At 38.2% G+C, this 13407-nt stretch overlaps 1 protein-coding gene across 4 annotated transcripts in view; it reads right to left on the reverse strand.

The window, feature by feature from the left end:
* Positions 1-1786: 1786 nt before the first annotated feature.
* Positions 1787-13407, reverse strand: part of ADD3 (adducin 3) — a 58797-nt gene continuing 47176 nt past the window's right edge. For 2 of the 4 annotated variants that reach the window (XM_031061726.1, XM_031061719.1), the window contains exons 5-15: positions 13305-13385; positions 12109-12258; positions 11141-11284; positions 10953-11051; positions 9727-9909; positions 9223-9480; positions 8044-8163; positions 6689-6778; positions 5863-5983; positions 4862-4957; positions 3513-4167 (exon numbers count right to left, since the gene is read on the reverse strand). In XM_031061726.1, coding sequence (XP_030917586.1) covers positions 3875-4167; positions 4862-4957; positions 5863-5983; positions 6689-6778; positions 8044-8163; positions 9223-9480; positions 9727-9909; positions 10953-11051; positions 11141-11284; positions 12109-12258; positions 13305-13385 — 1635 coding nt within the window. In that variant the 3' untranslated portion in view covers positions 3513-3874. Of the gene's footprint in view, positions 4168-4861; positions 4958-5862; positions 5984-6688; positions 6779-8043; positions 8164-9222; positions 9481-9726; positions 9910-10952; positions 11052-11140; positions 11285-12108; positions 12259-13304; positions 13386-13407 lie in introns of all 4 variants that reach the window. The other 2 variants (XM_031061717.1, XM_031061731.1) reach the window with 2 other exon arrangements.

Genomic DNA, 13407 nt, shown 5'->3' on the forward strand with positions numbered 1-13407 from the left:
TCTTCCAGAGCCCTGCACCTCTGGGAACACCCTGGGCCTTTGAAAGGACAAACACCAACCCAGCAGCAGCCCCATGGGTGAAGGATGTGTTTCCCTGCCAGTCTGCAGAAAGGAAGAGAGAGAACATCGGCGCTCACGTCAGAAGTTTCCATCAGACCCACGTGCACAGCATGGGACACTGGGCCCTTTCTCACTGTCCTTGGATACACCACAGTACATCCTGTTTGAGAAGTTTCCATGGGCTCAAATAGTGAAAACTCAACAGTTTTGCAAACTGGATATGTAGAAAATAGAAAATTCTCAACTACTTGCCCCACAGATGACAGCAATTTATGCCATGTGCTCAACAGCGTGTAATGGACTCAACTGGCAAGGCAGGAAAATATGAGTAAAAATGGCCTATTACAGCCCTAACCATGACGTTATTCTGTCTCCTTGTGGCATCTAAAGCCTGATACACCTCATTCTGCAGATTCTGCAAAATCTGCTTTGCTATGTAACACTTATCTCCAGAACAGCTGGAAGTCTGTAAAAGGCAACAACAGGCAATCACCTGGATGTACAGCTTTATAAATCCTTTTTAATGTTCTTGGGTGGTAGCTGGCATGCAATTCCTCACAGTAAACACTGCTTCTCTGTATTGCTCTCTCTTGGGACAAGCAGCCTAATGACAATAATTATTTCCTATCATATTAATGATCCATTTTGAAGCTCATCTGTCCAAGGGCTCCTACTTCCCAAAACTTAAGTTTTAATGTTTATTATGCCTGTTACAAACAGGCATACTTTATTTCTACCTTATTTCCATGCTTTGGCTTGCAGAATCTCAGATCCTTTGAGTAACACTGTGAAAGAGTAAGATTTAAGTGAAAATGAAGGGTCTGATGTGGTTTGTAGACTCTTGGGAATAAAAAGAACCTGAAGAAGTAAATTATGTATGCCCTTGGCCTTACAGTGGACACTTCTCTGGGTGAATACAGTGTTTACTTTCACATTAGTGCAGCACTAAAAAGATTGTAGATGCTTCTGGAGACAAATTATAGTCAGAAAAATACTAAAATCTTGGTCAAGATTTATTTAAAATGCTAACCCAAAATTATTCTACGACATGGGGACCAAGTTCATCAAACTGTCACCAGACTCGGAGGACTGAATTTTGACTTTCTTGTAAACAGAAACAAAAGGCTGATTTGTGGAAGGATGAGGAAAATAAACATTTGTGCAGTCCTTAAAGTCCTTTCCCAGAGTTGATACAGCTACAAAAACAAAACACTGCAACTTCTGCAGCTTCACAGGCTCCGACATACACCATATGTTGGCAGGGCGTGACACAGATATCTTCAAATAACTTCGCATTGAGCTTTTTCTATAAGGAAACCTTTGTTTTATTAATAATTTATAAAGGGTAATTTCTTTGAGCTATTTCCTTGCTCTGTACTTAGCACTAAAACCACCCCAGTCCCTCATGTCACCTGTGATGCCATGGTGCTGCAGAGCAGGAGACAGCCCAGAATGGGCAAGCACAGACGCCCCTGGGCTCAGAACAACTGCCTGGCAGTGCCCTGCTTTTTACCAAGGGCCTGTCCTCTTTCCTCCCCGGCACCTGTGACAGAGACAAAAGCTGTTCAACACAAGATCACATTATTTTCTTGCAGAGCTCTCAGGATAAGCACAAGCAAGAAGTCCTCTCCAGAATAAATTCTTGAGAAGCAACGTGCAAAATCAAAGCATCTTCTCTACAAGCAAGAGATGTAAGTGCATAAACAAAATGCTGCTATATGAAATCCATCTATTTAAAATACTGTTTATTTGTGATTTAACATTAATTAGCATTACATCTATGAGCAATTTCAGATAACATTTATATATTTTCCACAGGACACAAGAGTTGGCTGGCTCATTCTTTATGCCAAAGCAAGTAAATAGAGGCATTAGCAAAAGGTGCAAATAGTTCACGGTTGCATTTTAAAAAATATTTATGCACATTGCATTCATTTAGATATATTTTTAAAAAAGTTATGAAAAGCGTAGTTCACAGGTTACTGTTTCTACATATGTTGTAATACAACACAAATAATGTAGAACATAAAAAACAAAGTAAGCAACTGAAAGTTTCCACTATGATTAAAAACACTGATTCCAGTATTTAGTGACAGCTAGAAAATTGTTTCCAGGATCCATTCCAACATTGCATTATCACACTTACACGGTCAAAGCTAACCAGCCCCCAAACATGCTATAATCAACATTTTTGCATGCCAAACCACTCTCCAGCCATATTTAACAATTATATATTGTATAATATTTCAACCGGTAATTTGGGAATCACATGGATCTTAAAAGATGTACTTCCTATTGGATGACTGATTTACAGACATTTGACACAGCGAAGAAACCCCTATGTTAATCTCTATGTTTAGTTTGTATTTACAATACAGTAAAAGTACTAAAATGACAATACAAGTAAAAATGAGTAAGTGGCAGTACCACCCTTACCCATGGCACTAGGCTCTGATTTGCTCTGGGTTCATCCAAAGGACAACACAGATTCACGAGACCCTTTTACAACTTGAATGAAACTGAAGAAAAAACCCAAAGTGTTGCACTCTGCATGAATCCATACAAATTATTTAAAACATCTAATATGGAAATGTCACTCTGCTGATTTAATAAAAATATCCCGCAATCCGTATCATATATTTAAAAAAAATAATCACCGAACTTTTACTTTCTTTGTCTCCTCCTATTTCCCTACTATTTCACTTTCCCTTTTAACATTTTTGTTTCCTTCATTTGGTTATGTTAAGAGATTTTTTTTCTTCATTCATTAGCAATACCATGAGAGAGAAAAAGAACAACCCACAAATAATTTTTAAACATGAATCCAGTTCAATTTTATATGCTTTTATCCTTTGATTTTGAAGTCCCTGGATTCCTGAATTATATTTAAGTATACTCTAAACCAAGCATTCTTAAATACACTCTAACTATTAAATGCTTGGTTCACATGCTTATAATACCTTTATACTGAATGGTATACAAACATTTGAACATATAAAATCTTCTTTTTGTTTTGTCAGTTAAACTAAATTATCAATGTTAAGTGTATAAAATCCCCCTTCTTGAAAAATAAGGGTTTCCCCCACCCCAACTGATAGAATAAAAAAGAAGTCTTCAAAAATTATATTTCACTAAAATGAAATATTTGGCAAAAAAGTTATTGAATAATGGAATTCTTTAGACATTTTGTATAATTCCAAATAAACTTTCTCTTACACAGTTTTTCCCCTAGTATTATGTGCCAGTGTATATTATTTCTATATGAGCTAATCTTAAAAAAGATGCAAAGGTGTGCTGTTAATATGTACCCACTCAAATGGGGGTACAAAAACATAAAATATATGGTCAAAAAACCACAATACAAAAATGTATGATCTGGTTTCCAAATGAGACAGCAGTTTTAAAAAGTCATATGATCACTCAACAGTAACTTTAATAAAGGCTTTAACTGTACTGAAAATTTTCAGGTCTGCAAAATACTCTGAGCAGAACTGGCTGCTGCATACTGTGATGGTATTTGACCTTGCTATGATGGTAATTGAGCACCTGCCAGTGTAGTTCTACATGAAACTAATCAACGTTTCCAACCCTCATAGCAATTTTGGACACAGCTAAGTGAGAGATGAATTAATTTGCAATTAACATGAAAGGTTTTCTTGTTTGTCTCTTTGTTTGGTTTCTTTAAAGCAAAACCTCTTCCAGTTTCTACTTGTTTAGGTTAAAAGTCCAGTTACTGCACACCCCTAACACTACGCTGTTAATGGTCAACTTAAAGGTTTAAAATGTGCAATGTCTCCTCACAACAGAACTGCACTTACGCTTCTACCTTCTCCTTCTTTTTACTCTTTTTCAGGAAGGATGGGGTGCGGAATTTCTTCTTTTTCTTTGAAGGGGATTTGGAAGGTGACCCTTCGGGGGACAGAGCCTCTTCTATCTTTTCAGAGCCTTTAATGGTAATCTCCACGCTCTCCACAGTACTCAACTGACTGACCCTCCTGGTGAGATCCTCTTCCACATCGTGTGCATCTTCCTTCCCGTTCACCACCACAACTGGCATCTCCACAGATATTAGATTGGCATTCTGGCTGTAGAAATCCTCATGATTTTCTGAAAGAGCAAATAATTTTGCAATTATTTATGTACACTTTCATGCAAAAAAGCCCAGTACTGAGACAAGGCCTGCGAGTCTGGACTGTGATCCAAAGAATGAAACCCGAAGTGCTTAGATGTGGCTTTTCCCCTTTATCCACAGCCTTAGTTGCTGTAAGCAGACAACACAGTCAAAATGTCATTAAGGGAAAATGGGCTGAAAAATTTAACCATATCTCTGCCAGGTGCATACACAGCTCAAGCTGTATAGAGTATGTACAAATATAGTCTACACAGCCTCAAGGACAGTCAGAATTACATTTTACTGCAAGAGACTGATTTATGAAAACACAGCCAATCCATACAGAAGGCATTGGAGAACTTGCCTTTTAAAATGCCTACTTAGACTTCCGGAAGTCTTAGGCAAAAGAACTATTCTTAATATTTTCAGTAAAATGAAATATAGTATCTCTTTGCCCCACCTGGTTAATATCTAAGTTTCAGCATGCCCTGAGTTGTTTTCTGTTTGTGAGAATGTTGTATTAGAAAAAGTTGGGAAAAAATAGTTTTCTGGACAGAGTACCACCCAAACTTTGCAAAAGAGGGCTCCTTTTGACTCAATTGACTTCATGCAAGTGTAAAAGTGCAGCAGAAGAGTCGAGGACTTGGGTTATTGGAGCCCTTGGCATCAAACAGAAATTGCATGGAATACCTTCTAATCTTTCTGGGACATTTTGTGGGGATTGAGTTTGTGACTGAATTTGCGACACAGATGAACCGTCATCTGAGAATAATTCCTGTTCAGCATCTGCAGGACAAGATGTGAGTTAGTAGCCAAGCAAAAGTGAAAATCAAGCAAGAGTGTCAGTGTTGATGCTACAAGATTTACAGGTCTGCTACAGCTTTGTGTTGCTCATGCTGACAATAGCACAAAGTTACAATACACAGTTGAAACTCTAAAGAATTATGGATTTATCTGATAAAAATTGGTATATATTAGTTCTTTATTAGAAAGTATTAAAAAAGGTGGCAGGACTGCATTCCAAGTAGTATGCCCCTTGGTTTTATCTTGTCACAGTCTGCTGGTGCAGTAAGCAATTACACTATGTCCTAAGTGTGACATATAGCAAAGTTGTTTTATTACACAGTATTAGTGACGAAGAATTCACAGTAAGTGTTATTTTTTAAAAATTAAAATCAACCCTGAATTAGTAATTCTCTATGAAATAGTAGTATTGGAAGAAGATATGAAAAGTGAAAGTAGATGAGACTTGCACACTGAGAGAACAGAAGTAAAATTAGAGAAGCCAGGGCCAAACATCTCAGGAAACTTTTGCTCAGTTGGGCACAGACTTGGATACTTGATCTAACTTTAGTATCAGCTCTGAGGAGGAGCTGGATTAAGATGACCTTTGTGGACTCTTCCACCTTAAGTTAGTCTATGATGCTGACACAAAAATTTATTATGGTTAATTGTGTTTTAGTCAGCCCCATTTATCTGAAAACCTTTAATTGCTTTAATTTCAGCACTGACTAAAATAAAAGAACAAACCACATTTAACAAAAGAATTCTACCACCTCAAGGAATGATTAGTTCTAAGCTAGTTGCCAGCAGTATATGCTAATAATTAACATGTACACATTTTTTACAGTAGATATTTTCAAGCTTATTATTAAAATGTAAACCCCAGCAATTCAAACCACACTGCTGACCTTCCAACCCCTGCTGCTTGCGCTCAATGGTTTTCTTGTACTCTTCCAGTTCCTTTTCGGTGAGGTGGCTGAACGGGTTGGGTGGTGCTGGCGGCGCGTGCTCATCATCAAACTGCACTGGCTGGGAAAGAGAAAGCCACAGAATTTAACAGTTAAAAAATATGAAGCAACAAGCAAAAGTTCAGGTCTTTTTTTTTTTTTTTTTGCCAAAGTTTGATGACAAAGTTTTGGCAGGGAATACAGAATTAAAACACAGATATACTAACTACATAGCTAGAAACTCTTAAGAATTCCAATTCACCACACTATGTCGGATAACCTTATTAGGGATATCTAATATCTATACTGTTTGGAAGTATATTCTTTCCAAGAAAAGATTAATATGGGTAGGTAAGAAACTGGAAACCCTCTCTCCCAATAAGAAGCCTGTTTCTAAGGAAAGCTGCCTTCCACATAGTCACATACCACCTTTTAAACTCAGCTACTTCTTGGACTCAATTGTTATCTTAAGCATCACTTCCACAGACTAATGAAGGCTATTTTTGGCCCCATGCATTCAAAGTTCTTCCTCTCTCACTTAAATGAGCTTAGACAAGGATCCTACTTCATTAAGATTACGGGTGACAAACTTAACATGCACATCTCAATTTGAAAGTAACTTTTTAAACCTGTAAAATGAAACATGAATAAGATGTATCACACCTCTAAAACTGGCATTAAAACAATCAGTTCTAACAAAACACTCAGAACAAAAATGGCCCAAGCTGAAAGACAGGCAGCCAAATAACCTGAACAGCTGTAAATTAGTTAATTATGTTGTACTCACTGAACTTGGCTTTTTATCCACAACAATCCCTGCGAGCAGCTGAGACTGAGGTCCTGCTGTCTTTAGGTCATATCGGTTTTGCTCCCTTATCTATAGAGAGAAAATAAACCAGGTTAGAAAAAGATATTTCTCTTTCACAACTCCTATGCCCATCAGCTTTGCAAAGCCACTAACACAGGCAGCAGCGAATGGCTGGAGAGTGTGTGCTGCTGCACCAAAAATTAAGCACTCTTCTTCCATCTCTGAATATACAACATATGCTGTTTGGCTCTTTCAGTACTCACAAATATTTACCCCAGTCCTAGTTCTTGCACTTCATGTAAGCCAATATTTAGAAATAAGCTCCCAGGAATAGCCCCTGAGCTGACCTCTCCCTCTCAAAAAGGATGCATGTTCAGCTATTGGAGGAAACTCTGTGGTCACAGAGGTTGGTAAAGCTTTTCCTTCTGTGAATAGTTTATTGTTTTCCCTTAATCTAACAGCCCTAGCTTCTAATTGTCAGAGCTTAAGAGATTGACAGATCAGATATAAATACCAATACAGATCATATAAAATAAATCCTACAGCAGAGAATTAGGAATAAACTCTTTGTGAGCCAGTGACATGCATGAATTTTATAATCATTGCCTGGGACATGTATTGTTAATCTCTGGATGATTAGAAGGTGCCTTTCCAGTTCTGAGGAAGGGAGTTGCTCCTTCTAACTCCACTTCAGTCCCCAAGGACAATGACACCGTGCTTTCCAAGAAAGAAAAAGATATGCAATCCAATGAAAAGTGTCCTGAATATCTGTTAATATAGTTATGCTGAGGGTGGAGTATTTGGTCAGTCTGATAATCAGTGTCTTTCATGCTGGAAGGGAAAGGCAGAGAGATATTTTTGTTTACAGAGAGATCCAACAATAATCTGTCATTTTCTTTTTTTTTACTGCCATTAGAAATTCCAGCTTAACAAGCACTAGGCAAATTAAAACAGAACAAGATTAGAGTCTGAGATTGAATCATGCTGCAGATGATGCACAGCAATTCTGTTGGTGTTGACACCTAATTATCTACTAAATAAAATGCTAAATAACAGGGACTACCATTCCCAATCTATAATTTCCAGAGTTAACACTCATCCTTCATCAGACTATTGCACTCAAAATTTAAATATATAAATATTGCATACGTATCTACAGATTTTATGTATATCACACATTTAAATACATGTTTTTGGTGCCAAAAATCACATATACTGTAAGAAACTTCTTAATAAAATCAAAACATTTGAAAATGTTATTTTACTGCTCTGCTGAATCATTACTTGAACACATAATTTTATTTGGAAATGTTACAATTTTCAGTTCATTTTACCTTATTTCTCTTTTCCAACACTTCACTTGGGTTTGTGTTTAGAGGAACAAATTGGTTTGGATCTTCAATTTTGATTGGCGTTCCTCCACTAGTCTTGGAGGAGTCATCAGCTTTCATCCACTTAAAGAGGGAAAAAAAAGGACAGAAGCTAAAATACCCAGTATGGTGGAAAGGAACAATTCTCTGTGTTGTCTTACTGTTAAAGAAGAGATATCAAGAAAGGACTTTCTGACCTTATTTTCAATTCCACATGACACCTAAAAAATAATCCCAATTCCTTTACAGGTTTGTGTGTTTGCCCAAGAGGATTTAAGTTGCCTTGAACATGATTACTTTTTGTAAATACTGACATACATTCCTGAAAAATGCAGTGTTAGCTGTGTATTAATGACGTTGTATTTAGAAAGGATCACACTTTCTAGTAACTGGCAGGTAGATCAGAGTCCTTGTTCATGCAACCAACTTCCCCCTCTGCTGAACACACATTGACTACAGTTTTTTTCCCGTCTCAGGCAGGGTTCTGAGAGTGTTTCTCCCAAACTCAAGTTTAGAAACCTGCCAGCCTGCCAGCAGGAGGAGCTGATGCTTTTACAGTTGTACTGGGAGCAGCTGAAGAGCATTAACACGCTCTGCAGTCCCACGAGGGCCACCTCTCTGCAGGCAGGAAACGAAGTGTAAGCATCTTGTTGAGCTGCAGGAGGGGGAAAATCTTCATCATCATTAAAAGCCTGTAGCACGAACAGACCTTTCAAAAGCTGTTTTCAGAAGGTTCACAAATAGAAAGGGGACAGCAAGAGATGAATTAGAGCCTGTGTCTCCCTCATGTGAAAGAAGAACAACCCACAGTTGACTTAAAGCCTTACTATATTTGGTGGATAACTAATAGCACAAGAAGAAGTGGTAGAAAAACTGTTTTCTACTTCAGGGATAAGAAGAGATGGTTAGAACTGTGAAATAATTGTTAAATTTTATCATGAAGTGTTACTCTTACAGTCAACCCCTCTCTCCTCTAAGAGAGGAGACCATTAGTACCAATGTCATTAAGGCTCTGAAAAGACTATTTTAATTTGCTCAATAAACTTATTTGCTAATCCTATTCAAGATTTCCTCATATAAACAGTGTGTAATTTACTTTCAAGTAAGGCAAAACCAAAGTGACTGTCCAACACATCAACCTACTGTGATCTTAGTCCTGGGACTGGTTTCCCCATTCCAGGACTCCTCAGGCACATTCACTTTCAAGTATGTGTTTGGAGAGTTCAGCCATCTTGTCTTCTCTCTCTGTTGCCTCTGTGCAAGGAATTTCAGGGGGGAAAGTGGGACTGTATCATCTTCAAAGGAAAAGGCAGTCACAGTGGCTGGGATCTCAACATCACTCTTATGTCTGGGTTTTTCCCTGACTAATGGTTGCCTATAGGCATAGCCAGTTCTGTATCCCTGTGGAGGAGAAAAAGAAGAAAAGAATGTTTAAAAAAATTAAAGCTAAGATTTTTACTATTAAGTTACTATATATTTGTAAGAATGGTGGGACAAAACTGAAGCTCAAAGCATTATAAATTCTTATTAAGATGGAATACTGCTGTCAGAAACAGTATGACTAAAAAATTATTTGCTTTACAAAAGCCAGTCCTACACTCAAAACCTTACAGGACTACATAGATACCACCAGCAACATGCTCTCACCAGGTTGTCCAGCATTCTCATGAGTGCTTCAAATTCTTGCTCCCCAACTTTCCATTTTTGTTGTGAAGCCATATTAACTCCACCTCCTCCCATTGCTGCCACGGCGTGTGTGGAAGGCTTGAACTTCTGCAGATCCAGTAGTAGGAGATTGTCTATCCCACCTGCTCCAGCCAATGCATGAACCTGGAGACATCAAGGAGTGTATTTCATTTGTGAAAAAACTTTTGTATGCTCTGCTTTTCTGAATTTGCAGCAGGATGTTGTTAAATACATTCTGTGGTTACTTCTACTTTTGGACAGTTTTCTACTGTCCAAAAATTGCATTAAAATACATAGCAAGTGACTGCTACAGAAAGCATTATATCATCTGCAATTAATTGCACTTCAAAAGGAGTAGACTGAAACACTTGCTTTAAGAGAACCTTAAAAACATCTTTCTGTATCACAAGATTAGAAATCTTTCATTTTTCTCACTGTTTCAAAATGAAAGAGTGCCTGAACTCAAAATGAATGGTAGGGCAAGGAAGGAAAGGAATGGGAGCCTGCCATTTGCACATCCAAATGCCTCTTTGAGAGGACAGGATCAATAGGGAACAAGAACAAAGTGATGAAGTTTCTGGGGACGGGTTTAAACTTATGAAAGGTGAGAACACTTTCAGTGGTTTCTCTTCACATGTTATAGGTAACATCTGGATACCGCACCAGGTAGCTAAAGTTAGATAGAATGGAAACACTGAATTTGTGATTCAAGTTATTTTTAAATATGCCACCCACTACCATTGCTCTAAAGACCTTCTTATAATTTGGTTTCACAAATCTGAGATCACAGAGAGGAGCTTCTTTTCTTGTCACAATATTCAGCCTCAGTAAAGGAGCTGGCTCTCTAGAGATCTTAAGTCACACTTTCCCATGCAGTGAGTACCAGCAAATCCATCATCTGACAGATTCCCTGCATGAGGCTCACTCTGCACAGCATGGAACAAAACCTTCTGTACCCTTTGGAGTGTAACACCACTGAGACTGTGTCAGTGTTCCTAGAGTGAGTATTTGTGCCATTCCCTCGGTGATTCCCTGATCGCTCCAGTCTCTCTTTGACCAGGTATACAGGATTGCTGGGTTCCACAACTCCAAAACTGTGGGATGTAAGAGGAATTCCCATCTGGGGTACAATCTGTAACTCTGCAGCATAAGTGTTTGAAATGAAACACAGATAAATTCTCTCTCACCTGCGTTTCACAGGCCAGTTGCACATTGAAAATATAGTGGAATGCTTCTTCCAGTGTCTCTCCTAGTGTTACCACACCATGGTTTCTCAAAACTAACACCTAGTAAATGAAGACACTAATGTTAAATGGTAGAAACTGGAGCAGGACATGAAAATTTTTTTATGAAGAGCATAAATGAGGTTGAATACCTTGCAACTGGGTCCAAGAACTTTTTGAAGCTGAATTCTCTCTTCCTGTTCATCAAGAGATCCCTGGTAGTTGTAATAAGCAACATCTCCCAGAATCAGAGCCTCTTGGGATATGGGAAGGATGCCACACTTCATAGAAGAAACCTGTTTCATGAAAATGAAATGCTGGTAACTAGGGAAAAATGGAACTCTTAAAACTCACATCTCAACCACCCAAGCCTTAGCAGGGTGTACTTTGTTAGAAAAGAGACAAACTCCATAGGGAGAGCTTAGGAACAACCCCCCCACCAGTCTAATTTGCAATAGGGTGCTGCTACCCAGTCTAGGCATATCTTTATCAGAGGAAATTTTTGTGAATTTTATTCATGTTTAATTCTCAGCTTACTTAATGCTTTATCCTTCTTTCTCACATTTATTACTTCAAAAAGCTAGTGTAAAAGAAATTATTCATTCCTTTATATTTTGTCTATAACCAAGGAATGTGTATATAGATATATATGCATTTCTAGATAAAATAATAAGAATTTAGTTATTTTAAACCAATTCTTTCAGGCCTCCTTACATTTTTATCATTATTATCCAGACCATTTAAAGTTTATGTCAACTATAACATTTAAATACTGAGATAAATCCAAACTGAGTGTAACAACTAATCAAACCACTTAAAAACGGAGCTGCATAATGCAAATGAAGATGATTTATACAGCCCATTATATTATCTAGGATGCTATAAATGAAGCCTGTGTAAACTGTTTGCTTTACAACCTCCTCAACCTCAGTATAATAATCTCTGAGCATCAGTTTATTCCGATGCCAATCCACTGTGGTGGCCCAGCCCTCTCTCACACTTTTATTTAGCAGTGCAGAGTCGATATTAAAACAGAAATGAAACTGCTGTGGGGAGAAATATGCCCTAGGTTCATAAAGCAAGAGTGTTTTCTTTCATTCTGTGCCAAAAGAAGACTTACAGCAGCTGTGGCAGGGGTGTGGATGTGTATGACACATCTGACGTCGGGGCGGGTGGAGTAGATGGCCACGTGTGGACTGAAGCCCACACTGTCAATACTGAGAGCTGTGCTTCCCTGGTCCACTACATCTCCTAGGATGTTCACCTTGACCTGAAAAAGGCAAAGAGACAAATGACACTCAGAAAGGTTGTGACAACTTCAGTTATCTAGAAAATAGCCTTCCTTTCTTATGCATGGCAATTCCCCTACACACATTTAAGGCTCAGAGCAAAAAAAAGTAGGAGAGCAGCCATGAATGTGTGCTTCAATAAACCACCCTGCTGTACTTGCCCTTGAAAGCTGTTGGAAGCTCAGTCATAGAAGAAGTAAGGATCAGACCCTGATACAACATATATTCTACTCCAGTCTAGCTGACCTTTCCTTGTTTCTGACTTTCAAAAATGCATTCCATTAACATTTCCTACATTTTAAATATGAAGATACTCAGAGCCTGAGAAATTTCCAGTAAGAATATTCAATGTACAAGGAATTTTCAGATTCATTGGAACATTAAAATAGTAATTCCTGCATCAACAAAAAACTACAGCAGGGTCATGTGTCATGGTATTTTGGTTCTGTGTTTGCTGTAATAGTATCAACCTCATTTTGGTCCCCCTTTCACCTTGAGACAGTTTCTTTACAGATATGCACTGACATGAAGAGCGTATGGCAGGTTCTACACCAAAAGATGTGTGATTTAGCAGCTACCACTGCCTAAATACCAGCCTGTAACTTCACCTAGCTCATTTACTGGGCCTGGGGAAGATTATTTGACTTTATCAGCTCACTTCCAAAGGTAAGAGGTGATTCTGATAACACTACTCCTACAGACTCATTTCATATGTATTGCCACACTCTCAGGTTATAAAAGGCTACACTGAGGTTACTGCTGAGTTTCATCAGACAGGAACACAAAACTTTGCTGCTCCACATGGAAGTTGGAGACAAAGAAACAGAAAGTAAAACTAAACCCAAGAAGAAATACTGGCAACAAAGGCTGCTACTATCTAGGCAGTTAATCAGCTTTTCATCTGGTGGGTAAATATTAAAAAACCCCAAACAACACCATAATTACAGAAGTCCATTTAAGCAGCCACAAAAGCATTTTAGAAAACAGGATGAGCCTTGTTGGTTATTACAGCAGGTGAATCACATACCAAATTAGAAGCTGAAGCTTCAGAAAAAGACAGCCCTCTTGGAATAATTAGAATGTGGTCATGTTCTTTGCTTACTCTTACCTGCAAAGGAGACAGGAAATGG

This window comes from Geospiza fortis, unplaced genomic scaffold, assembly GCF_000277835.1.
Source record: "Geospiza fortis unplaced genomic scaffold, GeoFor_1.0 scaffold130, whole genome shotgun sequence".
Lineage (NCBI taxonomy): Eukaryota > Metazoa > Chordata > Aves > Passeriformes > Thraupidae > Geospiza > Geospiza fortis.